This window comes from Brachypodium distachyon, chromosome 5 (assembly GCF_000005505.3).
Source record: "Brachypodium distachyon strain Bd21 chromosome 5, Brachypodium_distachyon_v3.0, whole genome shotgun sequence".
Taxonomy (NCBI): Eukaryota; Viridiplantae; Streptophyta; class Magnoliopsida; order Poales; family Poaceae; genus Brachypodium; species Brachypodium distachyon.
This window is the reverse complement of record NC_016135.3, coordinates 6,137,742-6,162,941: the sequence shown is the minus strand read 5'-3', so window position 1 is coordinate 6,162,941 and position 25,200 is coordinate 6,137,742. Positions and strand designations below refer to the sequence as shown.

Below are 25,200 nucleotides of genomic sequence, written 5' to 3'. Positions count from 1 at the left end.
CTAAACATCCTAGCTAGGCCGGTGCTACAGCGTCAGTAGCGCCGGCCCTAGATCCGCCCCTGCTTGCACTGTCCCCGCGTCTGCGCACCGCCTCCATCGCTTTCACGAGCAATTCCTATCGCTGCCCCCACGCGGTAGCCGTTGGCGACCTGTCTGCTTGCTCATCTTGTCCGGCGGTTGTGAGGGGTGAAACAATGTTACTCGTTTCCCGTTCTGCGAATTAGGCTGCTTGTCCGCAAATCGTAATCGAGGGGTGGATTGAGTGGTGGAGTCTCTCCTTGAAAGATCGGTATAGTCGACTAGGGGGGCTGAATCGGCGACAAACAAATTTTGACTTTTTTTTTCTTGAGATAGAAAGTACTTAATCCTAGGGCTACTAAATTTTCTAAAGTGAGTGCAACCCTAGTATGAAGTGCAATAACCGAAACGATAGCCGAAGCAACAAGATAACAATATAACTTTCAAGAATGTAAAGGGGTGAAATTGATATCACACGGGAGACCAAGACTTGACTGAAGTTCTACCTTTTGGGATAGGTGTCCGTCTCCGTTCGGAGAAGTGCTCTACCACAAAGGTATAAGCGCCACAAAGGCTAACTCTATTCTCCTCTGACAACACCACAATGGTGAAATGAGCTCCACTAATGGCTTTCTTGAGGGCGAAGTCCGGACCCTGACAAACTTGACCAGGGCTCTCTCCACAACTCAATTGGAGGCTCCCAATCCAATCCTCGAGCTCAACAACACCAAGGGAGGAGCACAATGCAACCGCTTCCATCTAATGTTCCCAACGACCCAAGAGAAATGAAATCCACAAAGCAAACAAGGGAAATCAACGTTGTGGCTTGTGAAACTCTAGATCAAGATCTTCTTCTTCAATCCTCAAAGAATCAAGAGTGGGGAAGCACTAGGAAGGGAGATCTTCGAGATTTAAGCTTTTGTGTTCCTGGGAAAGAGAAAGATTGTTCTTGGCTAAAGCTCGGGCAAAAGACCCGTTGGGGACGTAGATGTATTTATATGTGCAGTCACATGCCGGAACTTCCGGCTCACCGGAAGATCCGCAAATTCGCCGAGGGGTAACATATAGCGATTGGAGGTTGGGCCGGAAGTTCCACTGGAACTTCCGCCACCTGGAAAGCTGTCAGCCCAGAAACTAATCTTTAAAGTTTGGTTTCTTCTCTCACTTTTTGGGTAGGTTTTTTGGTGGGTGCAAAATATGTGTTTGTGTACATGAAAGTAATTCACCCATTACCTTCCCTGTGTATTCACTCTTAATAGTACGGATGTCCTACGACTCAAATCAAAACGAAAAAGTCGATAACACCGCTACACTTCTTCCCATCTTGAGGGTCCACTCATCGTCTTGCGCCAAGTTTCTTATAAAATCTGAAATGCTTAGCACATGATTAGATAACACACATGTTTTCATCACTGTCAAAACCATTTATGAGAGAAAATGCCCTTTCACCTAACGGTTAGGGCGTCACTTTTTTTTCCTGGGCGCCCGCCTAACTGAAAAATCATGGGCGCCCTCCCAATCGTCCTGTCCCGTGCGCCTGAACGCCATAACGGCGATTAGACGACGACTTGAAAACCAGGATGGCAATTGATCATGCCTAACATATTTGATTGAACGGCTTATCTAACTAGGCACGTGTCCACCGTCATCTTTCGATTAAAGATCTATTTTTACGGTTGAGTTCATCTCGATGGGGGCTTCAAAACAAGACCACATTTTAGTATGTTTTGACAATAATTTTTCGACGAGTAAAATACACCACTCGTCCATGAACTCGGCAAAAATGAACACTTTAGTCCACGAATTCGGAAAACGCACACTTAAACCTTAAACTGGGACTACTATGTCATTTTAGTCTAAAAACGGTTCGACGAGGTTTGAACATGCCACGTGGCCGCCATGTCAGCTTCGGCCAGGACCGCAGGCTGCTAATCGATTTTCTAAGGATCTTTTTTTTTTGCAAAATCGCCGAGCCGCCCGCGAGGAGCAAGGCGGCCCTGCCCAGACGGGGATCCTGGGCCTTGAGAACCACGCCGTTGCCGCCGTCGCCTCGCCTAAGATTGCTATCAAGTCCACAACACTCAATTTTGACGAGAGGACACAGGTGAAGGGATCGCCGAGAAGCCGACATCGTGACCACGTGGCGTGTTTAATTAGTCCTCACCGAACCGTTTTTTGACCAAAGTGACACACTAGTTCTAGTCTAGGGGTTTAAGTGTGTGTTTTTCGAGTTCGTGAACTAAAGTGTTCATTTTTTACGAGTTCATGAAATAGTGGTGTATTTTACTCTCTTTTTTGACACTACCAGTTACCAGATAAAATTACCATGATTACCATGTTAGTTGTCAACGGTTACCACATTAATAATCGATACATTATTACCAAGAAATTTGCATTTATACATTGCAACGCTATGCAAGCTTAGAGATCTGTAAACTTGTAACCACGTGATATAACCTGGTAAACAAGTGACTACTGGTAACCAACTGATAATTTAACATGGGAACCACATTTACATAATGTAATCCGGCAAATAAGTGATCATAACCTCCTGGTAATTTTTGCCAAGAAAGTTTCGTCAAAACATATCGGCATGTGATATATTTTTTAGATCTCAGCAAGAGTAAGCTACGGTGAAAACGGATTGTCATCACGTGCTCCAAGCAGAAAGAGCCGCTGTCGTCTTTATTGGATCTCGTGGCTATGTACACAGATTGCTCGCAGCTTATCTGGGAGACTGCAACGACAATGATGCAACTTACCCCTCTACTCTAATCAAAGAACCGATGGCCAGTGGCCGCTAACACAAGCTACAGAGTTGCAATGGCAACAGTCCAAGGGCGTGAAAACATGAAACAGTCGCTCTAGTTCCTAATTCTCTCACACCTTTCGACCTTGCTTGGCAGCGTTCAATTTCTCCAGCAACTCCTGTATGGTGGAAGATGCTTCCTACAAAAGAAAGGCCAGGTTGAATTGCATGCTAAGAGAGAAACGAGATCATCATGTGATACTGATATTTGGTATGGCAGGGGGGGTGATCTGCCTCTTTCACTCACCTTCAGCTTCTCCCTTAGGTTTTCCTCTTCTTCGTCTCGCCGAGATCTTTCTTCTGAGAAGATGTCGATCAACGCTTCTTGCTCCTTGTTTGCAGTTTCAAGTTGTCTCTGCAAATCCTCCACCTGGAAAATGAACATGCAGATTGAGATAATTCATACAATCATCAAGCATAACCTCGTCGTCATGCAGTGGATTGAGATTGTTCACAAAACCTGGTAATTACTCCCTCCATTCCTAAATGTAAGAAGTCCTAAATTTGTCCCAAGTCAACAAATTTAAACTTTGTCCAAGTTTATAGAAAAATCTACCAACATCTAAGACTCTAAATTAGTTTTATTAAACCCATCGCATATTTTCATAGTATCCTCATGTGATATTCTAGATGTTTGTATATTTTTTTTATAAATTTGGTCAAACTTTAAGAAGCTTGACTTGGGACAAAACTAGAACTTTTTATGTTTAGAAACGTAGTTAGTAGTTGATATTGTTATGGTTGTAGATAGTATGATGCAATATGCTACAGTAGATAGGCACTCCTTGAAAAGAAACAACTAACAAACAGTAGAGGTTTTTATCAAACTAAAACGGAACCGAGAAGCATCTGAACCTACTAATAAGCAAGTAGCACTCTAACGACAACACTGGCTGGAATGATGCTAAATGTTGCCACACAAACCTCTTGTCCCACTAGCACTTCAAACATAAAATGATTGTATTGTTTGCACTGATGGCTCAAATAGTTCGTATTTAGTTTGGAGAAAAGAATTCATTTTACTGCTACAACATAACAGCATAAAGATGTACCTTCCAATTCAAAAACCGAGACAGCAACATGAGTTCATAAGTAACAAAACAAGTTCAAATCACTACAAACTCCAGGTGAGAAGGCATAAGTACATACCCTCTCAGTCAAAGACTTGCTCTTGTCCTGTTCGATAACCAGCTCCTGTAATCTTGATTCTTCCATGCTCAATAACCTAAGAGAAAAGCACAACCAATAAATTAGGCATGTTACTGTACACTCGAGATAAGATGTAGTGTTATAGTAAAAGCAAAGATACTGATACTTGTAGAAACCACAAGAATCACCAAACCATGTTCAAACGGCCTTGGATTGTCAATGTGTGGAGAACTTAGTTTAGCTTATGCAAAGTTTGGGTCATTACTAGCATGTCTAAGAGGGGCAAATTTCACCAAGATCCACACCTAACAGGACAGGCCATGCACATCCATACTCGCTTGGGGTCTAGTTGGTCCTCAAGGACTGTCATATTATTCTACACCTTCAAGATCCAATCTGGGACTAGGACGGACCATCAAATCTTGTATCATATGGACTTGAACTTACTACTTGTTGCTTCCTTTAAATTATCTATATGTCTCACAAGATTAAATTTCTACCTCATTACTCTGACCTTCCTTATAAATAGACGGTGCTCTTCTAAGTCATAATTATGAGATATCAGTAAAAGTAAATACGCAGATCCATTATCAGCTCTAAGTTTCTGATTTCGATTTTGGTATGCAGCTGCATTATTGGCGTTGCACTATTGGCTTGCCTAATGGGCTAATGCTAACATAAATAATAGCTGAACTGTGCTGATACTTACTTTTCCTTTAATGATGAGTTTTCATCCCTCAGTTGCTTGATAATAGTTCCATAATCATCGATGGTTGTGTGTTCATCACCATTACTTCTTGCATTTGGTTCCTGGGAAGCAAACATAATAAGGATAATAAAAATCCTCCATTAGGGAGTAACTGCTTCAACAATATCCACATGCAAAATATAGAAGCGTATGGAGTACTTATGATAATTTATAGAAAAGTACAAAAATATTGTAGCATGCAGGTTACCCAGTTGTGCACTTGAAGGCCAATCTACAAACCATCGTTTCAGTTTGTCATCTGAAATGACTCTAGCTGAAGTTTGATGTGTTTACTATGAGGGCAGCTATCATTTGTTCTGAGTGTCCCTTCCAGCTTGTACCACAAAAATACAACTAACTACAGCGCTATTAAAAGGTCAACCGCAACAGTATGCAGAACGAAAGATTATGGACCGTCCCAGATTGTCAGCTCATGACACTTCACTCTTCAATTCATTTTATAGACTCCAAAAAGTAACATTCCCCCCACAAATCAGGCAAACATAAATGCTAAAAAAAGTGAGAGAATGTAGAAAGCTAAAAAGATGATAGGCAGTACAATGTGTGTATGGAATACAAACACGCTATGCAAAGCTGTGTACATCAACATGCAGGAACAAAAGGGTTTCTGGTGTAGATGGGATAGGTGTCACTCTACTACTCTAGCGATGATGACATGGCCGAGTTTTCATCTGCAGAATTTATATAACTAAATATCAATCCAACAAAACAACAAGTAACACTATATTGAAACGTCGGCATAAGAATAAATATTACCACCATCTGGGATTTGGTTCTGCTCTCTTTTTCTATTGATCCATTGGTCGGAGGTGTTGCCAAACTAGTACTCCCATTGTGGAAATATTTTCTATTTCCATTAAGGGTATGAGATCTTGAACCCAGAGACGGCGTGTGCATGAACTCAGAATCACTGTCATCACTTGTGTCTGATAGACCATGAAGTATTGATCTCTCGGACCGCTTAGTTCTTGCAGATTTCTCAGCCTGCTGAATACTAAACAGTGTGCTTGCTCTCCCACTCTTTTTACTCGTGCCAGAATACGATTTACCAGCATGGCGCTGTTTTGGTTTTGCATAATCTTTCGAAGAATGGTGGGGTGACAGCTGCACACCTGGGGAGACTTCAGGAGAGTTCTCTGTCCAAACAAAAAGGCAAGGTTTGTAAAAAAATGGTTAATTACAATTTAAGTTATGGCACAGCAACTCCATTCCATCATGAAAAAAATGCAGCCAATTCTATAATTTACTCCCTGTGTTCAGGAATATATGACAGTTTGGACACTTGCACAATCTCAAAAGATGTAACTTTGACAATCTTTTCTTTATTAAGCCATCCATTTAACAACATTCATACCTATTGACATAAGTTGAAGTAACATTTGATGGATTGCACCATGCATGCCATTATTAGAAGAACATACTACTATTCTATCTAACATGAGCAACTATGGTACAATTCCATAAAGTACTCCCTATGTTCCTTCTTTGTGATGTTTTTGCTGTTCACATAAGATTTGAGAAAATCATGTAAAATGACCACTCTAAAAATGTTCCTTCTAATTTTCGGAAGGAGCCATGTTATGATGCAATTTCTTGGCTGGCATAAAATGCATGCAAATGCACAAGAGAAAGCAGCCAACATGGTATCACTTAGAGAATTAACTGATTGTATGAACAATTGTGCAATTGTACTTGGTATGGTTTGGCAAGCTATGGAATATTTGAATATTTATGAGGACAACAATATAATAAGAAAAGTTATATGCTAGTCCTCTTGATAATGTAGAATATCATGTAATGTTGAACAAAACAAGAATACTAAAACATCATCTATTTTCAAACAGAGTGAGTAGTTACTCTATTTTTGCCTTTTCTTTAGGGAATCTATTTGTATATGTGAATAATTGTGCGACGGTAATTAGTATGGGTTGGCAAGCCATGGAATAATCGAATATTTATGAGGACAATGATATAATAGGAAAAGTTATATACTAGTCCTCTTGATAGTGGAACATCATGTCATGTTGAACAAAACAAGATTTACTTAGTCACATATGTTGGACAGGGGGATAAGAATATTAGTTTCGCATATGCAATTTGCATCCAAATTTCAAAATACAGATGCTCATGATGTTCTGCGCAACCATATTGTTAGGGAGGTAATCACTGTATCATCCAATTTGATTGTGTTCATTATAGAAGAAAAAAAGAGACACTTCGTCGAAAAATCAGACAAAGATTAATTATTCAGAGAAAAGACTCATTATTAATTATAGTGCCTTTTCGAACTCTAGCAGCTGCAAGTTAACCCCAAATGGCTTGGGTATATTTTCGACTTTGAAGTGACAGATAACCAAACAATAACAAGAGCTCCTTAGGAATATGGTTTTACACCTCTATTTGTAAATTATGCTTGGGAATATAATACTTTACTGGGTGAGAGGTTCTGTTCTATTGGGTTCACGATATCCTTGTCAGATTGATCCAGATAAAACGTTGCTTAAATTCTCGACCTTCCTGAACCTGATTCGAAGCAGCCAATTTCTTGATGTTGTCATCATCTATACAGATGGCCACAGACCCCTAGTACTGGTGCTGGAGGCTTCTCATCTATGAGGGCAGTAAGCAGAAAAAAAAAATGTATGTATATAAAGGTTTAACTGGCAATGGGAACTAAAGGTGCTCCCTTTACCCATGACCAAGGCCAACATGGCACTCCTAATGCTAGTACCACAGACAAGAGGAGGAGGTACAAGGGAGAAGGATCCGGATTCAAGGAGGTGACTCTTTTATGTGGCATTTCCTAGCTCTGGTTAGAGGACTCCACACTGTCCATGCTGTTATATACGTATATCTCTACAGGAAAAGGTACTCTTTTGGATGTCCAACTTTAGCCTCCAGCCTATTCTATAAACTCGATTTCAAAGAAAATGGCTACCCGTCCAAACGAAGCTACTTGAGATCAGACAGGTGGGTCTAGGCCCACATGCCAGCAACAGAAGACACTCGTTGATTTTACGACCAGACTAAAATGAAATAAAATGTGAAAAAACTAGCAAACAAAATAGCTCCTACAGCAGTCTGGGTTCTAGAGTAGTTACAAAAATAGCTGCAACTAAATTTACAAGTAATTGTCTATTCCAATTCTAAGAGAAAAAGACTAATGCACCCAAACATGGATAGGATACTTTATTTTCTGTAACCAAAATAGAATGAATACCAACAAATGTAAGCAAAATTAAACAATTTACTCCCTCCGTCTCATATTAAGTGACGAAATATTACATGTATGTAGACGCTTTTTGGGTATAGATACATCCACATTTAGGCAAATTTGAGTCACTTAATATGGGACGGAGGGAGTACATGATAAGTAAATTTTGCAATGCGGTGTCCAGCCCTGGATGCTCAGGACAACAGCAACCACTTTGAGACACACAACTAAAGAGGCATATATAACCACAGTTTGTATTATTCTTTGCATGTACCCTGTAGCGTACTTAATGGTCGTCATATTTTTCTGGGAACTAAACTGTTGGTATAAGTTTGTAAACCACTTGAACCGTTGGACATGCAACACCACGTAGAGTTCAGCAGTATAAGTTTGACTCTTTTTTTATCAGATCCAGGGAAAGCTCAGGCTCATCCAGTTCCCTTCAAAACACTTTTTTTTCCCGATCTTGACACTAAAGAATGTTGCCACTCACGATTGGCGAATTGTGCAAAGCATCTAACGCAGTCCATTTGTCTCGTCAGGAGTCATAAAAAGTTATCGCACCATCACCAGAATAGCCAATACAATTACGTTATTAAGTGAAGTGCTATCTAGGGTATACCAGTGCAGACATGGATAGACACTGCAGTACAAGCTCCTGTTCTTTCGCAAATTTTGTTTCAATTATAAATAAAAATTCCACAAAAAATTACCTGGGAGAGAATAACAGAAGCCTAACAGAAAAACACATATAATTTCCATAACTGGATTGAACCTTGTGAAATTTGCTTGATCAACATCATTTATATAGATGATCTTTTCATATAACCAAGATATTTAGATCCAAAAAACAGTATGTAACATGCAGCTCTTTGAGAAGCTAAACTCTCGACATATGAGTTATATATAATTACACTTAGTCTCGGGTTTATTTTTCCTGGTAACTACTCCCTCTGTTTCATAATATAAGGCGCCCACGCATTTCGAGGTCCAACTTTGACCATCAATTAGACTAACAAAATGTGAATTATATGTGTTATAAAAATTATACCATTAGATTCATATCTGAAAGAAGTTTCCGACGGTATAATTTTTATAATACATAATTCACATTTTGTTGGTCTAATTGGTGGTCAAAGCAAAATCTTGAAATGCATGCGTGCCTTATATTATGGAACGAAGGGAGTACTAAGTTTGGTATTGTTACGATGTACTGCCTCCATTCCTTCTTCATAGTTCAATCATTCCAGACATCGAAAGTCGGTCTCGAATACACCTTTAACCATTACATTTTCTCGTTAAATTTATAAACACATCTAAATGCAATTTCAAAACAAATCTAGTAATCATACAAGCTATATACTCCCTCCAACCCATATTACTTGTCGCAGATTTAGTACAAAGTTGTACTAAATCAGTGACAAGTAATTCCGGCCAGAGGGAGTAACACTTGCCGTTATTATGTTATGATTTAACATAAGAAGTTACAAAATAGCTAACAGAAGTTAATATATATTAGAAATGCTTAGAATCCTTAAAGATGAAAACTGATCATGAAACTCATTTCATTCATTTACCTCCTCCTGTCTCAGAGCTTCTGAAAGAGCGTGCCCCAACATATCCGATCCGATGAGCATTTCCTGACCTATGTGTGTGTGTGTGGGGGAGAGAGAGAGAGAGAGAGAGAGAGAGAGAGAGAGGGAGGCAAAAATAAGAATCATACTGCTAATTATAATTGATAAAACAAGAAAATAGCAATGAAACTGCTTCTGTAAACATATTGGTAAGCCATGTAACCAAAATGAATCAAGACAAATCATAATAAAACGAACCAGTAATCCTTCTGCATTTGAACTAATCGCGCTTCAAGTCTTGATAGAAGAGTTGTGCGCTCAAAGTCCTGCTTGTCATGAGCTGGCTCTATGAAGTTGGCTTCAAGCACACCTGCAGATTATATTTATTATTTCTTGAGTCGCATACTATCAAAAACCTAAGGTACCAAAACAGCACAGTTACTACCTATGACACCACGCCCACCACTTCCAGCGGCAGTCCACACTCTCCAGAAAGGCTAGAAGAAACAAATAAAAATGTTATGTGATAATAATAAAACCATCTACAAACATACAATTCAATGTCGTAGCAAAAATACTTTGACCTGTGGTTCCTAAAGGACAACACCATTGACTGAAACCAATTAACTTGTATATCGGAAGTGAACAGACTAATAGAAACACCATGTGCTAATTAGACGCTTTTAAGAAATAATGATAACTAAGCATGACCTACCAGAGCCAACGAGCAATATGTGCAAAAACATATTAGAAGTCTGAGAATGCAATATTCATAATAACTAGATTAGAAAAAGGCATGGGCTTATATGATCACAACCAAAAAATATGTTGCAACACACGGAAAGAAACCTTGATCAGGCGGTTCTTGTGATATACATTAAAGCCTTGAACGTCAACATGATGTTTTGCATCTTTTACGAAGCCAATTGTCACATCAGCTACCATCTGGGATGCAGAAAATCAACATTAATCAGTAATGAGTTACTAATACGTCATAAGGATTCAGGAAAGGCCAACAGGTTATAGTATTATACATTTGAATCCTTTGGAACTCCATTAGTTGCAACCGGCCTGTATGTGACCTCTTTCTTCAGCATCATGTCAGTCACAATATTATGGTGCTCGATCTCTTTTCCACGTAAAATCATTTGGAAAGCATCTGGAACTCGAAGATACAAAATAGATGCATAACTCTGCAGAGGAAGATAACACAATTCATACCAAGTAAACATCTAGTAGCATGAGTCCATACTAGGAAAAAAAATTAGAAACCTCATAATAATAATGCAGAACACAAATACATGTTCTAATTACAAGAGAACACCACACAGGAAACTAGATCTATACTGCAAACAAGAAATTTAACATGCATTAGGTCATGACTCATAGTTACCAGATTCGGTACAATGGGCCTCAAACCCCGATACCGATTGATCAACTCACGCCAGGGTTCGAATCGCTCCAATCAGTCAGGATTCAGGGTCCCATTTGTCGCAGGCAAAAGAAACAAAATTGAAGGCAGGGGCTAGCACCAAAAATCGAATGCAGTGGCGCTTAATCTGCTTCCGCTGAAAACGGCGACAGCGACAAAGACACAGAATCCTGTGCATCGCGGTCACGCAAGGCCAAGGATAGCCTCCTCTCTTTTGTGGTTGGTTAACAGATGTGCAGCAGCAGCTGACATCTAATATTCGGCCTGCAACAAAGGCGGACGAACACAATGGTGAGGACATGGAGACCGGGGCAGCTCCTCACACAGACGGAGGAGCACGATCCTCTCCTCATCCGTGTTCTGCAGGGGGGCAAGGATGCGCTTCAGCTCTGAACAATGGGTTCTTCCAAGATCGAGCTTGAGAGAGAGAGAGAGAGAGGGAGAGAGAGATGAGTTCTCAAGAGAGAGTTAAGGGATTTTCTGCTGCAGCATATTTTAGTGGAATAGCTATATTTATTGGCAAATAATTTTTTTGGAACTTGCAGCCTATTAGTATCAGCCACGTTTAAAATCTTCTACCACAGTTTTCTGACTGTTGCTATAAGTATACATGCTTGCGTGTTTCGAATCAGAAACAAAGTGTTCGAGAACCAAAACTCCTATATGGAGATGTATACCCCTTGACGAGTCCGATTCGTATGAGGGAGCGAATTGCGAACAGATTATCCAAATCGTGAATCAGACAAATTACGAATCAGGTAACTATGCATTAGGTACTCTAGTCATGCAAATGAACACTCAGGAGGCTTGTGCAATTTTGAAAGTAATCTAGATGAAACTGAATGGATCAGCTACTATTAAGAGTTAACTATTTCTATTCAACTTATTTTTGGTGGTCAGGTGGACACTGGACAGGGAGAAAGAAAAAACACTTAAGATAGCAGAACACCTACCAAAGGAAATTTAGAGGATAAGGGCATCTCCAAGGGAACCCCTCAAATCCTCCTCATTTGTCCAAATCTGTCCATATGGGGGTCCATGAACAAAATACACAATCCAATGGGAACCCCCATTTGTCCAAAAGTGATCCACACCCCCCATTTCTTCCCCAAATTTGGGGAGAGTATGGGGAGTCCCCATTCGTGCAAAACTTCTCCAAACCTTGTCCACTTGTCTTCTTGGCCCACATGTCAAAGACTCGTGAAGAGATAAATGGGGGTTACCATTGGACAACTTGATATTTTGTTCACCCCCATTTGTCCAAAGACCCCCAAAATGGACAAATGGGGAGGACAAATGGGGGTTCACCCTTGAAGATGCCCTAAGGAAATTGCTAATCAGACTTAGGGATAAGGAACACAATACCTAATAGTGGAAACAAACTTATCGAATCCAAAATAAACAAAAGATAACCCATTAAAATATGTTGCTGCCAGCTGGAGACTAGTTGCCAATGCTGCTGCTGCCACCTTCCAGAGACTGCGGTCAGTGGTAGGTCTGGCCTCGCATAACAGCTTGTTTCATTGCTTTCGCTTCTAATTCCCAAGGATGTGAATATGTGATCCACAGGACAGATAGCTGATGCATAAATTTGACAGACAATGTATGGACTTAACAGATTATCTGTACTAGCTCACAAATGTTACAGAGTAAGACGAAATAAACTATCGAGGTATAGTTTTGTTTATTCAAAAATAAACAATCAAGGTATAGCTCCCTGCCAAAACCAAGGGATGAGCTATGGAACAAATTTGCACATTAGAGCTCGTTCGGCCCCCATCATTTGGGGTTAGAATTGTGGAATTCATTTTGAATTCTAAAAACTAACTTGTTTGGTTGGCACGGAATTGGCAAAATGAATTCAATTTGCAATTCCATGGAATCACACTACAACTAACCTCAATTCCTCTCTAAAAGCCATCATTTGTCTAGAATTGTCTCTCACTCTGCAAATCCATGTGGTAGACAAACATGATTTTTGAACCCGGAATTCAAATTCAACCAAATGAAATCATATAAAAAATTAGAATTCGAAATGAAATGGAAGGAGGGTTGGCAAACAAGCTGTTAATGAAATCTACATAGAATGCACCTCAGTAGAGGAGACGCTGTGATGTTCTAACAACAAAGTTCTGAGGGTTCAACTAACATTATAAGAATACATATCAACCATAAGTATCAATTCAACACATCAATGTGAACTTACCCTCAACGAATGCCTGTATGTGAGGAAATGCTTGGAGTTTGGAAACTGCTTAGCCATCTGTATACTTTTCTCATCACGATTACCACCTCTGATTTGAATATCCTGTCATCCCAAACATCATTAGAAACCTTAGTTAGCTGATTAACTAGGCATAACTAATATTGTGACACTGTTAGGTGTTTGAACTTACATTTACATCTGTATCAAAATCAAGCTCCAAATCTCCTTGGTCATCTTCCCAAAGATTGTAAATGATAACTCGAGTCCCCTGTTCCTTTATAGAACTAAACTGCAAGCATAGTGTACATCAATTTGGAACACGTATAGGATAATCTAACTATCCTTGAAACAAAATATGGTGTGCCAAAAAATTCTTCATTTTGAAGTTAGAAGAATAATGGTCTCGATTTTTTTAAGGAAAATAAAGGATATATACAACTCCACGTCACACTTACGAAGTTTTATCATGTTTGGCTTGTCAGCACGCATATCAACACTTTTTATTTTAGTCTGCCTGTTATTTGATGATTTTGGGTTTTGCAACATAAATCATGAAAAGTATGGCATCTGTCACTCCGTGAAAGTAAAGTTGTGATGCAGCATTACTTGTATTGTACCTGTTCAAGAAGTTCTGCTTCACTCGTATAAGGAGACCACGAAATGATAGTCCGCAGGCTTGTATTCCAATCAGTCAATGTAGTCCGCAGCTTTCTTATCCACTTTTGATCATCTTTTTCATAATCAATCTGCAAAGTTTCCACAAACATCGACAAATTTAAGATGAAGATATTAGCACATGACGTGATAGATGTCCAGCAAATTAATCTTCAACTGCAATGAATAAACATAACTTAGTTCTATCGAAAATAAGCATTCAGTAAAGTGATAGTCAAAAAGTACATGACATGTTTAAAATTAAAGAAGAAAAACTTTGTCAAGGAAAGAACCCTACCATTGGAACGACAATATCCTCTTTACCAGTGCTTCTCAGAAAGGTATATGATAGCATGCCAATGCTTTGTGTAGGCCTTCATGTCAACCAGAAATAAAAGGTAAGGTCTCACTTTTTGAGAGGAAAATAAGACAAAATATGTAGATATACAAAACTACAAGTCTTCATACAAATCATGAACTGTGTAACAGAAAAGATTTTTTTTGCAAAGATCACATAGTACATCACATAATAATGATCGCTAAAACACAAGCTATGTCATGCCACTGTGATATACTATGTATTGTTGCAACTATAAACTACTCCATCCTGTAATCCAAATGTTGTTTGGAATTCTCAGCATTTCCATGGCACAATTTTGACTACTGATTGTTATTATAATATATTAGCATATAAATTACAGAAGCAGTCAATATGGTAAACACTTCGAGAGATGAGGAAATGGTAAATGGTACAAGACATAAGACTTGCATTGTAGATACATTTTAAATTCATAAGACCGTCCCTATGCATTACCACAAGAGATATCAATTTTGATCTGGCATCTAGGCTAAGTAGATTTGATTCTTTAATATGGATCGCTTAACTTTTTTTTTTTGGCTACCTCTCCAAAAATGTTTTGGTGGTTTGGAAATGGTATACAGTACTCATGGTAATAGCCATCTTCTAGAATGATAGTTGTTACTTTGTTGGTCAAGATAAAGTAGAGCACAACCTTTTGCCTTCTTTTCCGTGACTACGAGAGAAAACGAGAACATCAGCACCAAGTCGCATTGTACTTGTCTTGAAGCCATTTCCATCTGCAGGACAGGACAGAAGTTGAATGCATCATAGTTTGACCCACATACTAAAACATAATTTCAACTGGAAGTATTTGAATATTTTCTAATTCACTTACATTGTCCAATTGTACTGGCGACTTGGCTCTTGGCTGAATAACCCAAGGACATGCACTGCCGCATTTTATCTGGGTCCATTCCACCACCATTATCTAGGCAATGATTTAACAAGAGAATACTAATATAAGTACGTGAAATTCTGCCATCGTGGTTCCATTCATAGTTCTATTGTAAACATGCTACGTTACAAAGCTATTGCAACTATGAAATATCATTTAACTGAGTTATACTAATAAGAGGCATACAAACATGTAACGTTGTCTTACAGATTTTTCTTTTGTAATAACTTTATGTATACTAAATTTGGTTTATGCATCAAATCAAATTGATAAGGGTCAAATAGCACAGAATGTCATGTATCTAAACATATGTTACAAGGGTATTCTATCCTAGAATATTGTAGACTGATACTCCAAATAACATGCCATGTAAATAAAATAAGTCCAGAGATCTGTCAGAGTGAAGTAAGCTTATGTACTAACGTGAGACAACAATAATGGTTAGGACAGTAACAGTAGTACAATTTCCTCAAATGGTGTTAATTCATCATATAAGTCCATGTTCAGGTCAGCATGAGTGATCATGTAGGTAAAGATATTATTGTCCTTCTCTACTCAGATAACAAGAACCGAGGTAACAGCATATGTAGCAATTTGAGACGATCATGTTTAGGAAAGTCTATGTTCCCAAACTAAGGAAAGAGCAGAGAAATTACATACCTTGAACAAGGAGCATTCTTGTTTTATCTTTCCTATTCTCCAACATGTCAATGTTCACAACAGTAGCTCCATTTATAACCTTAAAAGAAACAGCCACTTAGTAAACATAGAAGGATTTGATTCTACAAGCTAAAACCATTTATATTTTTCTCGAGCTTACTTCATCAAGCGAGTTGTCCAGAAGCTCAGCCAAAGCTGTATGGATTAGCAAAATTAAGATGGTCAAGATTAGAGAGTGATGTGAACAAATGATGCATTGCTGATTGGTGTCTGCATCAGCGTTCAGATGAACAAACAAGATCAGAAAAAGGTGAAATGAAGATGAAGACCATACCCCCTAGAGCCCACTTGTGGCTTGTCGCATTTGAGTGCAAAAATTTAGGATGTACCCGGACATGTTCCAATCCAGAAGAAACTGAAATCGGGAGAGAACACAGAAAGCAATATACATACAAATTAAAAAAAATACGAATAGAGACTACCAAAAGAACACGCATTTTAATCAGTGAAGAGAAGAATCCCAGGCATTCCTTTCCTAACATTTGACAAAGCTCACTCCCTAATTGAAACATTTACGGAGTAATTCCTAAGATAATAATAACAAATATGATAATTTAACAGGTCCTTGACTGCTACTCCGTATCTTTCTTTAGAAAGTGGTTCTAGGAGATTGCAAGGTCAGATAATACCAGACGGCTGCGGCTCCCGATTCCCGAGCGGCTTCCCGTCGTAGTCCCCGGCCTTCCAAAACTGCTTCGTCGCGCTTCTCGACGGCAGCTGCGACGAGGTGGGAAGCGGATCAAGGAAACCAGGGGGTACATCCGCTGCCGCTGCCGCAGAAACCCTAGCCCGCTTTCCCGCAGCGCTGTCACCTGCCGCCCCGCGCGCTCTCTTCGCGCTGCCGCCGCCGCCGCCCTCGCCGTCGGTATCGGAGTCGCTACTGCTGAGTTCTATCAAATCCGAAGGTGCGCACACTCCGCTGCTGCCGCCTCCGGCTACCACCGACGGCCGCGCCGTGGGGCGCTCCTCCGCCGCTTCGGCCTTCACCACAAGTGGGGTCGTGAGCGACATCGATGGTGGAGGGAGTGGGCAGTCCGTAAATTAGGGTATCTTTGGTTTGTCCAAAATTATATGGACCATATATTAGCTGAAAATCATTATTTGATGTAAACTCCCAAACTTTCATTCTAAAACATGCCGATGTGCGGTACAGATGAAAGGTGCGAACAAAAAATAACACAATTGAGGAAAGTACAGGAGGTTATGTGAAAAAGTTGTTTAAGTGAGTATTATGATTCTCATCTTTGAATTTGCACCGTACATCAGATGTACCAGGTGGCTTAGTTTGTAAGTTTGCATTGATCAAGGTTTGCACTTAACACACCACCATTTATCTTACTCACTCCGTCCAACAAAAAATGTTTTAACTTTGTCAAAATTTGAATGTATTTAGACATGACTTAGTATATAAATGCATTCAAATTTAGTCAAAGTTAAGACATCCTTATAGATGCATTCAAATTTAGTCAAAATTGAGACATCTTTTGTTGGACGGAGTAAGTACCAAAATTTTGACGGTCGATATTTGTTTTACTCTTGGACGCGACTACTTGGTGACCATGCCCACGGTAGTGTTAGCATCCGTTTGTCGGTCTATCTAAATAAACGTGATTTTGCCATTTGAAAATATTAAAATCTTTTATCTCCTGAGTCATGCACTTGTTGATGATCCGTTTTCCCGAAACTCAGACAGCGGGGATGCGATCACCCCCTTTTTGGTTCGGTGGTGGGCAGTGGGGATCGCTCCCGCGAACGCCGGCGTCGATGGAATACATGAAACGTGAGATACGAGGATTTTACCCAGGTTTTGGCCGTTCGGAAGCATAAGACCCTACGTCCTGCCTTGTGCTTGAATTGTTAGCACTTTGATCGGATTACAGGTTGCCGGGAGTGTTCCCGGGCTTCCTACTTGTCTATCTGACTATCTAAAAGCCGAACCCTTCTACAAGTGGCCTTGGTCTACAAGTGCCACGCTAGCCAAGTACGTGTTGAGCGAACAAATGAGGTGGCCCGATCGGAGCCACGATGTACAACATGCAAAGCTCTTGTTACTGTTGACAGGGTGTAAAAAGAAGACTAGGGTCACCGCTCTAGCCTTCCAGGGCGAGGAGGTTATTCGACTCGCCGCTCTAGCCCTACAAGGGAATTAAAGGCGCTGTCCTTAACTCGGTCACCTGCCTCAGTCCCGTCATGCTCGAGGTAGGTTGCGGGGGACAGAACCCCCCGCAACAAGGCTTGCCGGGATGCAGGTGGGTTGCCGGATTGAGCAACTTGCGGAGGCAGCTAGCCCGATGGTTGCGGGGAAGTGGCTTCCCGAGCCCGCAGTGCCCAGGCAGTCTCCTTCGCGGGAATTAGCCGGAGCGACCCATGCGTTAGCATCAATGGGACCCCGAAGGCATTTACCTTTCCCTAAGGGTAGTTTGTCACGGCCCCTAGCCCTACAAATACCCGCCATGGGGTTGTAAAACTGTCTGGGAGTTTTGAGGTTGGTTCGAGAAGTTTGTGTACTACTCGAGCAACTAGTCAAGCCACGACCTCTGCCGCTACTCCTAACATGAGACTAGGCCACGCTCAACGAAGTGGCCGGACCTATCTAAAAAAGCATAGGCACGTCTTTCTCGCAAGTGTACGACGAACTTCTCTAATAAAGGCAGTTTAAACACCCAACTAACGTTTACACCTTAGTACATCGACACCCGTAATTCCGGCGTTCCCTCGACGACAACATTTGTAGCCAACTATGGCCGTCCGAGACGTAGGCGCCCAACCAACCGGAGCTCGACACGTCCGAAAAGAAGTCCAATGAATCCAAGGGACGATCCCCACTCTGTTTTTGCCAAGGGAACTGAAAACAATGAAAGAGCACCTCCAGGATGGAGGTCACATGCCCCTTGCGTCACCTTCTGACGATGGCTATGTCAAGATGCCTAGAGCTCCAAGGAACTCTAGTTCAAGTTCCGAAAAGACCCTTTCGGTCTGGACTCAAGGTCGAGGGATTGGATTACAATCCCAAGTGTATCTCACCTTGTTGTTCGAAAAGACCCATTCGGTCCGAACCTGAGAGGGCCATGAAAGACTTCCTGCCTCGTATCTTGGAAAGACCCATTCACTCCGAACTCGAGGCTAACAATCCACTCGACACATATCCTAAGGTAGGAGACTAGGTCACGCTTCATGAGGTGACACAACATATTCAAAAGACATTGTCGTGTCAACTTTGTCGAATACACGTGGCCTTACAATATTCTTTAATCTTAGCACCAAATACATAGAGAATCGTCAAGGACAGATCTAAGGACATTGACTACAAAGGACCTTGATGAAAGCCTTTAAATAAATGATATAATTAATTATGTAACTCAACCAAGTTTTCTCAAATTAATTATGCTTCCTTTTTCTAAGATTAGTGGTATTTACTCAATAAATTATGTAATTAATTGCATAAGAATATAGTTTGTCTATCTTCCTTATTTGGTCTTCGAAAGGTTATTATATGTATATATATTCGAAATGACGGTACCATAGGTTGGCATACCCCATAGTTTTAAGTATCATAGATAAATAATAATCTGCACAAGAAGCATAGAATCCGTGAAAAACAGCCAGAAGATTACATACAACAAATAAACTTATATGTACACTTACATCGCTAGGAACCCACATATTTAGTTAAAAGAACAGCCAAACATTAAAACTAAGTGACTACAAACGAAATCAAATATTCACAACATGAACGGTCTTGCCGTACCACATAGTGTGCCTGTTCTGCAAGAAAATGCACGGGTTAAGTACTCTTATATGGCATAAATTAAAGTTTCTGGTGAGAGGGAAAAGAAAATTACCCCAGTGGTTCAACACAATATGGGTTAATAACTTGTTATAATGGCAAAACAAAACATTTATGACTAAATAGAGTCATATCTATGATTGGCTACTAAGTTGTCAATCACCGGAAAAATTTCAACAGACTATTATTACATAACTAGAAGCTTTTGATTGCCACCAGTTGTGCAAGTAACATAACATGCAATTCTCGTCCAACCATTGCCAATAGCAGTAGCTTTGGTTGAATGAAATGTGCTGTATTGATGGGGGACAAGTTTTCTTATGCACCAGGCCTGAATGTATTAACACTTCCAGATTGTTTCATACTGAAGAACTCAATGTTTGATTGAAAAAGAATGAGGATGATGTTCAATAGAAAGTTTATTATATGTCCAGCTCATTAGATTTTGAACGTGTACACAATAGATACAGTATACTAAACGATCTATGGGGTGGTAACTGTTTGGGGCCGTTTGCTTTTGAAGCCCAGAGATGCAAAATCTTCAGGATGCCAGTGCTGACGTATAAACGGCCACAAATTAACATTCACAGTAATAATGAGATATGGGATATTGCTGCGTGCCCCTTGCATCCTACTCCCTCCATTCCATAAAGACTGGCACGGTTTTGAACTACCTGTAGTCCAAAGCCGCGCCAATCTTTATGAAACGGAAGGAGTACAAAATTTGTTACTCCCTCCGTTTCATAATTCTTGTCGAAATATTACATGTATCTAGACGCTTTTTAGGAATAGATACATCCATTTTTGGGCAAATTTGAGACAAGAATTATGGAATAGAGGTAGTACTAAATTTCATCAGATATGGCTTCTGATTGGTTAGTTGCCATAATTTTGGAACGATGCTCTGCAATTCACAGGACAGGGCCCAAGAATCTGGGTTGCCCATGAATTGACCTATTCATGTGCTAGAAAAATAAACTAGAGAGAATGACATCAGAACCTTACGAAGATTTCTGAGACAAACTTCAGCATCCGTAGTTCACGGACACATACATGGTATATTACTACAGTATATTCTTCTTCATGGAACTGCATGAACACCCAGCCCTCTGACGGGGTTCATAAAAAAATTTAACTGCATGATATATTTATTCATTATCCTAGTTAGCTGGAAAGGTGTTGTCCATTGTGTGATTTGCAGGCAATACACTCAAGTTGTTCAAATAGGGTCCCTAAAACTGTGACAGGTCTGAAGAGTCGCACAGTATTAGGAACTAGTCAGGCGGGCAATTCAAAGTTGCACCTAGGGGCACATCTTATTAAGAACGAGTCAGGTGGGTAATTCGAAGTGCACCTGGGAGCACATGCTCTCGGGTGAAAACAAAACAATTTTACCAAGTGTCAAAAAATTTGGATTTTTTACACATATCTGTGTCCAACTATTTGTGTCTTCAAATGTCATGGAAAAAAGAGATGATTTCCACCCTATGTAAAAAACAAGTTCAGTGTTTCAAAAATGTGCTCTTTAAAGCACTGAATTTGCTTTTTCCAGGGTGCAAAAATGTTAATGTTGTCATGAAAATATACAGGCACACAAAAACACCAAACATGTAGATTTAGATATTTGCTGGGAGCCATTTCACTGCTCTGCCAGGAGGTATCATAATCTAGCTCTGAAATATTCTCTATAACTATCTGATAATACGTACCAGCACTTGTGCAAACACATTTGTACATTATTATCTAAAATGTGCTACAATCAAGAAAATGCAAAGCAGCCGTTTCAAACAAAAGAAAAAATTTGTTACTCCCTCCGTCTCATATTAAGTGACTCAAATTTTCCCAAATATGGATATATCTATGTCTAAAAAGCGTCTAGATATATGTAATAGAAAGTCACTTAATATGGGACGGAGGGAGTACTTTACTAGCGTCTTTTGAAAATAAATGAACAAGGTAAGAGAAAAAAGGCCCAAAACTCATGCCCTAGCATCATCTATTAAGTACAGAGTCTGACTGATGAAATACGCCAGTCATATATTGAAAAGGTGAGTAAGAGAGTTAGTGCAACTTTTTCCTAGGGAGACAGCATTAATATTGGATTATTGCAGGTTAAAGATATTAAGCTATATGCAGCACCATGAGAAATGATGTACCCGAAGAAAACAATCAAAACTAAACTCCATTGGTTACTTACCTAATTTTTCTTTAAATTTTTAGGAGAAGTACACTGCAAGTGTCGCCCTGCATCTGCAGCATCTTTGATTTCTTGAAGTTGGTCCGCTATATCCTCTAAGAGTTGCAACTGTAATGATTGCCTCCTTTCACATGCTGCAAGTCTTATCTTGTCTTGTGCACCTTTAATGGCATTCAAACTTTTACCCAGGAGATCATCTGTGGCAGCTCGATTCTGCAACTTGTCTGCTTGCATTGTTGCATCTGAGAAGCTTCGGCCAATCAGGCCTTTAACTGTGTATGAACAACTCATTTTCAGCATAAGTTTCAACTTTCAATAGATTATGTAAACATATAGTTTCTTAAAAGGTGCCAACTATGAGTAAACATATCACACTGGTGAATCATCAAATACAACCAAAATACACATGAAGAAAATGCTCATTAGCAAGATATTGAGAAATTTTCAAACTATGACTAACAAAATTTAAGAGGATGCAGGTACGCATGCATGTATCAGTTTTAAAAGCTACAAAAAGTTGTAGCACCTTGTGAGGTACATATGATACGGAAAATAAAAATAACAGCTACTTATAAAAAATTATACAACATATTGTGTACTCCGTACATCCTAAGCTGCAGGCGCATGAAGAATAACTTGAATGAATTAAGTTCTAACTTCTGCATGCCATATACTAGCTAATATAACAATCATGAATTAAGTTCAATTTTTCCATATGCAAGTACCTTCAGTAGAGAAGCAAATATCATCAACAACATGCACATCGAAGATATTTGCATCATTCTCACTTGCCACAAAATCATGGCTAATCTTGTCTACATGTCCACAGTCAACCTCCTGAAATTGATCGGCAGTCCGCTGTTCGAAAGCTTTCATACCAGCTGCAGCATCAACTTCAACATCACCGACTTGATCCAAACTTCGAGCAGATAAAGGGAAATCCAAACTCCGGGCAGATAGGGGGAGAATTACCACCGTCTCAGCGCCATCATCTTCACAGCTATCCACCCCTGAATTCGGTCCAACCGCAGGAACTTGCTCGGCAGCCTGAAAAGACAAACTGTCCCCGTTCCCATCCTTAACATGACCCACACGGATGGGTGGCACCAATCCTTCACGGACAAACTGCCTCTTGAAACTGAACAGAGGATCATTGCACAGTCGAACCATTCCATCACTCCCCACATTCTTATCAACCGACTTGGAAGAGCTTGGATCGCCCTCTAGAAAGAAAGTGTGTGGCGTCACCATCTCTTCCTCCTCCTCATCCTCATCATCCCCGGTGAGACCAAGCAACCGCCGGTAGGAGTCGACCTCCTTCTGCAGCGACCGGGCCTCGCGCTCCCGCATGAGCAAGATGTCCCTGAGCTCCTCCACCTCGTCCTCGTAAAAGGCGCATCGCTCGTCGGAGGTGCGCCGCTGCTGCCGCGCCTCGATCTCCAGAGTAGATTTCTCCTTCTGCAGGCGCAGGATCATCGCCATGGCCTCCTCGGCGGCCGATGCCGCGGCGCTGCGTTCCTTCTCCAGCTCCTGCTGCAGCGCCGAGCGCGCATCCCTACCCTCGTCCACCAGCCGCCTCAGGTCCGCGTCTTCCTCTTCCCCATCGACTGCCTTTCCCCCTTGCTCCTTCTCTTCCCGCTGGTCGGCGTCGGAGTTGACGACGAAGGGGAAGCGAGAGCGGATGGAGAGGAGGAGGGATTCGAGGACGCTGGAGGGGTAGCGGAAGAGGAAGCCGAGGATGCAGGGAAGGTGGGGGCGGGAGCAGGTGCAGGGGAGCGCGATGCCGCACAGCGCGAGGAGGCGGGAAGCCAAGGAGGCGGCGGCCGCGGCGCAGAGGAAGGCGTAGACAATGGCGAGGTCGAGGAATGCGCCGGCCAGAGACCGCGCCGTCCAGCGCGCGTGCGCCGCCGCGGCGCCAGGGCAGCGCGCCATCACCGCATAACACAATTCACCGCCAAATCTGGCACGATCCCCTTCCAATTCGACCGAGATTCCGGGCGGTGATGGCCGGAGGGTTGGTCACGGGGTAAAGGCGGAGGAGTCGTGCCGGGATTTGGTTCCTTTCGCTTCTTCTCGAAGGTGGCTTTCGCGCGCGGGCGGTTGCTCGGCGGCGGCGAAATGGTTGTGGGATTCGGTGGGATTGGCCGTGACGATGTGGGAAGCGTTCTCGCGGTGGTGGGGTAATTTGTTGGTTTCCCGGGACGTAACCCGCAAGGTCTGTTTTCCAGGGTGGCTGTTCAGTTGGGCGTTCACAGCACGGCGGGCCATTTTTGGCAGCCTATTCACACACGCACGCAGACAGTGATCCCAAGGTCTATTCATCGTGGGCGTGGGCGTTTCTGACCTGAAGTAAACCCACGGTAATGGAATCGAGGACAGACAACCCAAATCTTTTTGTTTTGAGAGGACAGCCCAAATCTTAGATCCAAAGCATTTTCATAGCAAGCCTCACAATCATATTCAGAAGCTTCCTGGCAAAAAAAGCCGTCCGATGCATGTGCTCCACCGTTAGATCGATCCATCCGGTCTGCAGCGAAACTGTTGAATTCGGTCCCCACCCTCGCGTCCAAACTAATGTAACACCCCAAATTTTCAAAACTCTCCATATGCATTGCATTTCATAAGCATCATGCCACCCTTGCATCTAATCACATTTAAAACCCCAAAGTTAACCCAGAAAACCATTTTACAAAAGTGTCTTTGTTCTTGCTTTCGAATAATTGCATTTTGACCCACGAGGGTTTTGGCATAAAAAGAGATTTAATGCTTATATAAAGATACCCCATAATTTGGCTTTTGAATTTGTTTTGAAAAACAAATTATTTTGATAGTTTAAAAGGCCTTAAAGGCTAATCTATAAGCAAAGGTATTTTTAAATATTTTATTTTGAGAGAATTCTTGTCCCAAAACTTAGATCATATGAAAATATGATTTTACAAAAAATTTGCAATTTATTTGGAGTGATTTCGAGTTTTGAATCAATTTTGGTGTTCAAAAACAGAAAATAGAAAAAGAAAAGGAAAAGAGGAAAAAAAAAAGAAAAACCGTGGCCGGCTCGGCCAAATGTTGGCCGGGCCGGCCTGTTAACCGGCTGAGCCAACCGAACCGGCCCAGTCCCGCGCGCCGAACCGCCTCCAGCCGCTGACAGGTGGGGCCCTCCTGTCAAGGCCGTCTTCAACCACCGGCCGAATTCCCCGCGCGCAACAGTCCACCTCGCCCACGACGGCCACCCCGCGTCCGCCTCGCCCACGAACCCCCTTTCTCCGCACCGTGTGCGTCGCTATAAAGCTCGTGTCGCCCGCAGCCGTTTCCCCCTCTCGCACGACCAAAATCACGCCGCCAGGCTGCCGGATTCCTCGCTGGAATTTCATGGCCGCCGCCGCCTTTTTTCGTCACCGCCAGTTAACCGGTGAAC

At 41.3% G+C, this 25,200-nt stretch overlaps 2 protein-coding genes across 5 annotated transcripts; both read right to left on the bottom strand.

The window, feature by feature from the left end:
- Positions 1-2,491: 2,491 nt before the first annotated feature.
- LOC100838258 (protein MICRORCHIDIA 4) lies at positions 2,492-16,853 on the bottom strand. 3 transcript variants are annotated; one of them, XM_010241437.3, is made up of 20 exons: positions 16,431-16,853; positions 16,076-16,156; positions 15,902-15,936; positions 15,742-15,820; positions 15,022-15,114; positions 14,839-14,923; positions 14,124-14,199; positions 13,789-13,917; positions 13,362-13,460; positions 13,172-13,273; positions 10,568-10,726; positions 10,383-10,478; positions 9,979-10,030; positions 9,792-9,903; positions 9,537-9,604; positions 5,505-5,881; positions 4,686-4,786; positions 3,977-4,052; positions 3,075-3,197; positions 2,492-2,967 (listed from the first exon to the last, which is right to left on the bottom strand). In XM_010241437.3, the coding sequence occupies exons 1-20, from the start codon at positions 16,810-16,812 to the stop codon at positions 2,899-2,901; spliced, it is 2,394 nt and encodes a 797-aa protein (XP_010239739.1). In that variant the 5' UTR covers positions 16,813-16,853; the 3' UTR covers positions 2,492-2,898. The 3 variants fall into 3 exon arrangements, with proteins under 3 accessions (XP_010239739.1, XP_014751558.1, XP_003581092.1); XM_014896072.2 differs by having other exon boundaries at positions 5,502-5,881; positions 10,410-10,478; XM_003581044.4 differs by having other exon boundaries at positions 5,502-5,881; positions 16,431-16,852.
- A 2,480-nt stretch (positions 16,854-19,333) lies between these two features.
- LOC100823831 lies at positions 19,334-24,022 on the bottom strand. 2 transcript variants are annotated; one of them, XM_003579316.4, is made up of 3 exons: positions 22,511-24,022; positions 21,786-22,057; positions 19,334-19,561 (listed from the first exon to the last, which is right to left on the bottom strand). In XM_003579316.4, exons 1-2 carry the CDS (start codon positions 23,715-23,717, stop codon positions 21,786-21,788), a joined length of 1,479 nt encoding a protein of 492 aa, XP_003579364.1. In that variant the 5' UTR covers positions 23,718-24,022; the 3' UTR covers positions 19,334-19,561. The 2 variants fall into 2 exon arrangements, with proteins under 2 accessions (XP_003579364.1, XP_010239738.1); XM_010241436.3 differs by having other exon boundaries at positions 19,334-19,566; positions 22,511-24,021.
- Positions 24,023-25,200: the final 1,178 nt, after the last annotated feature.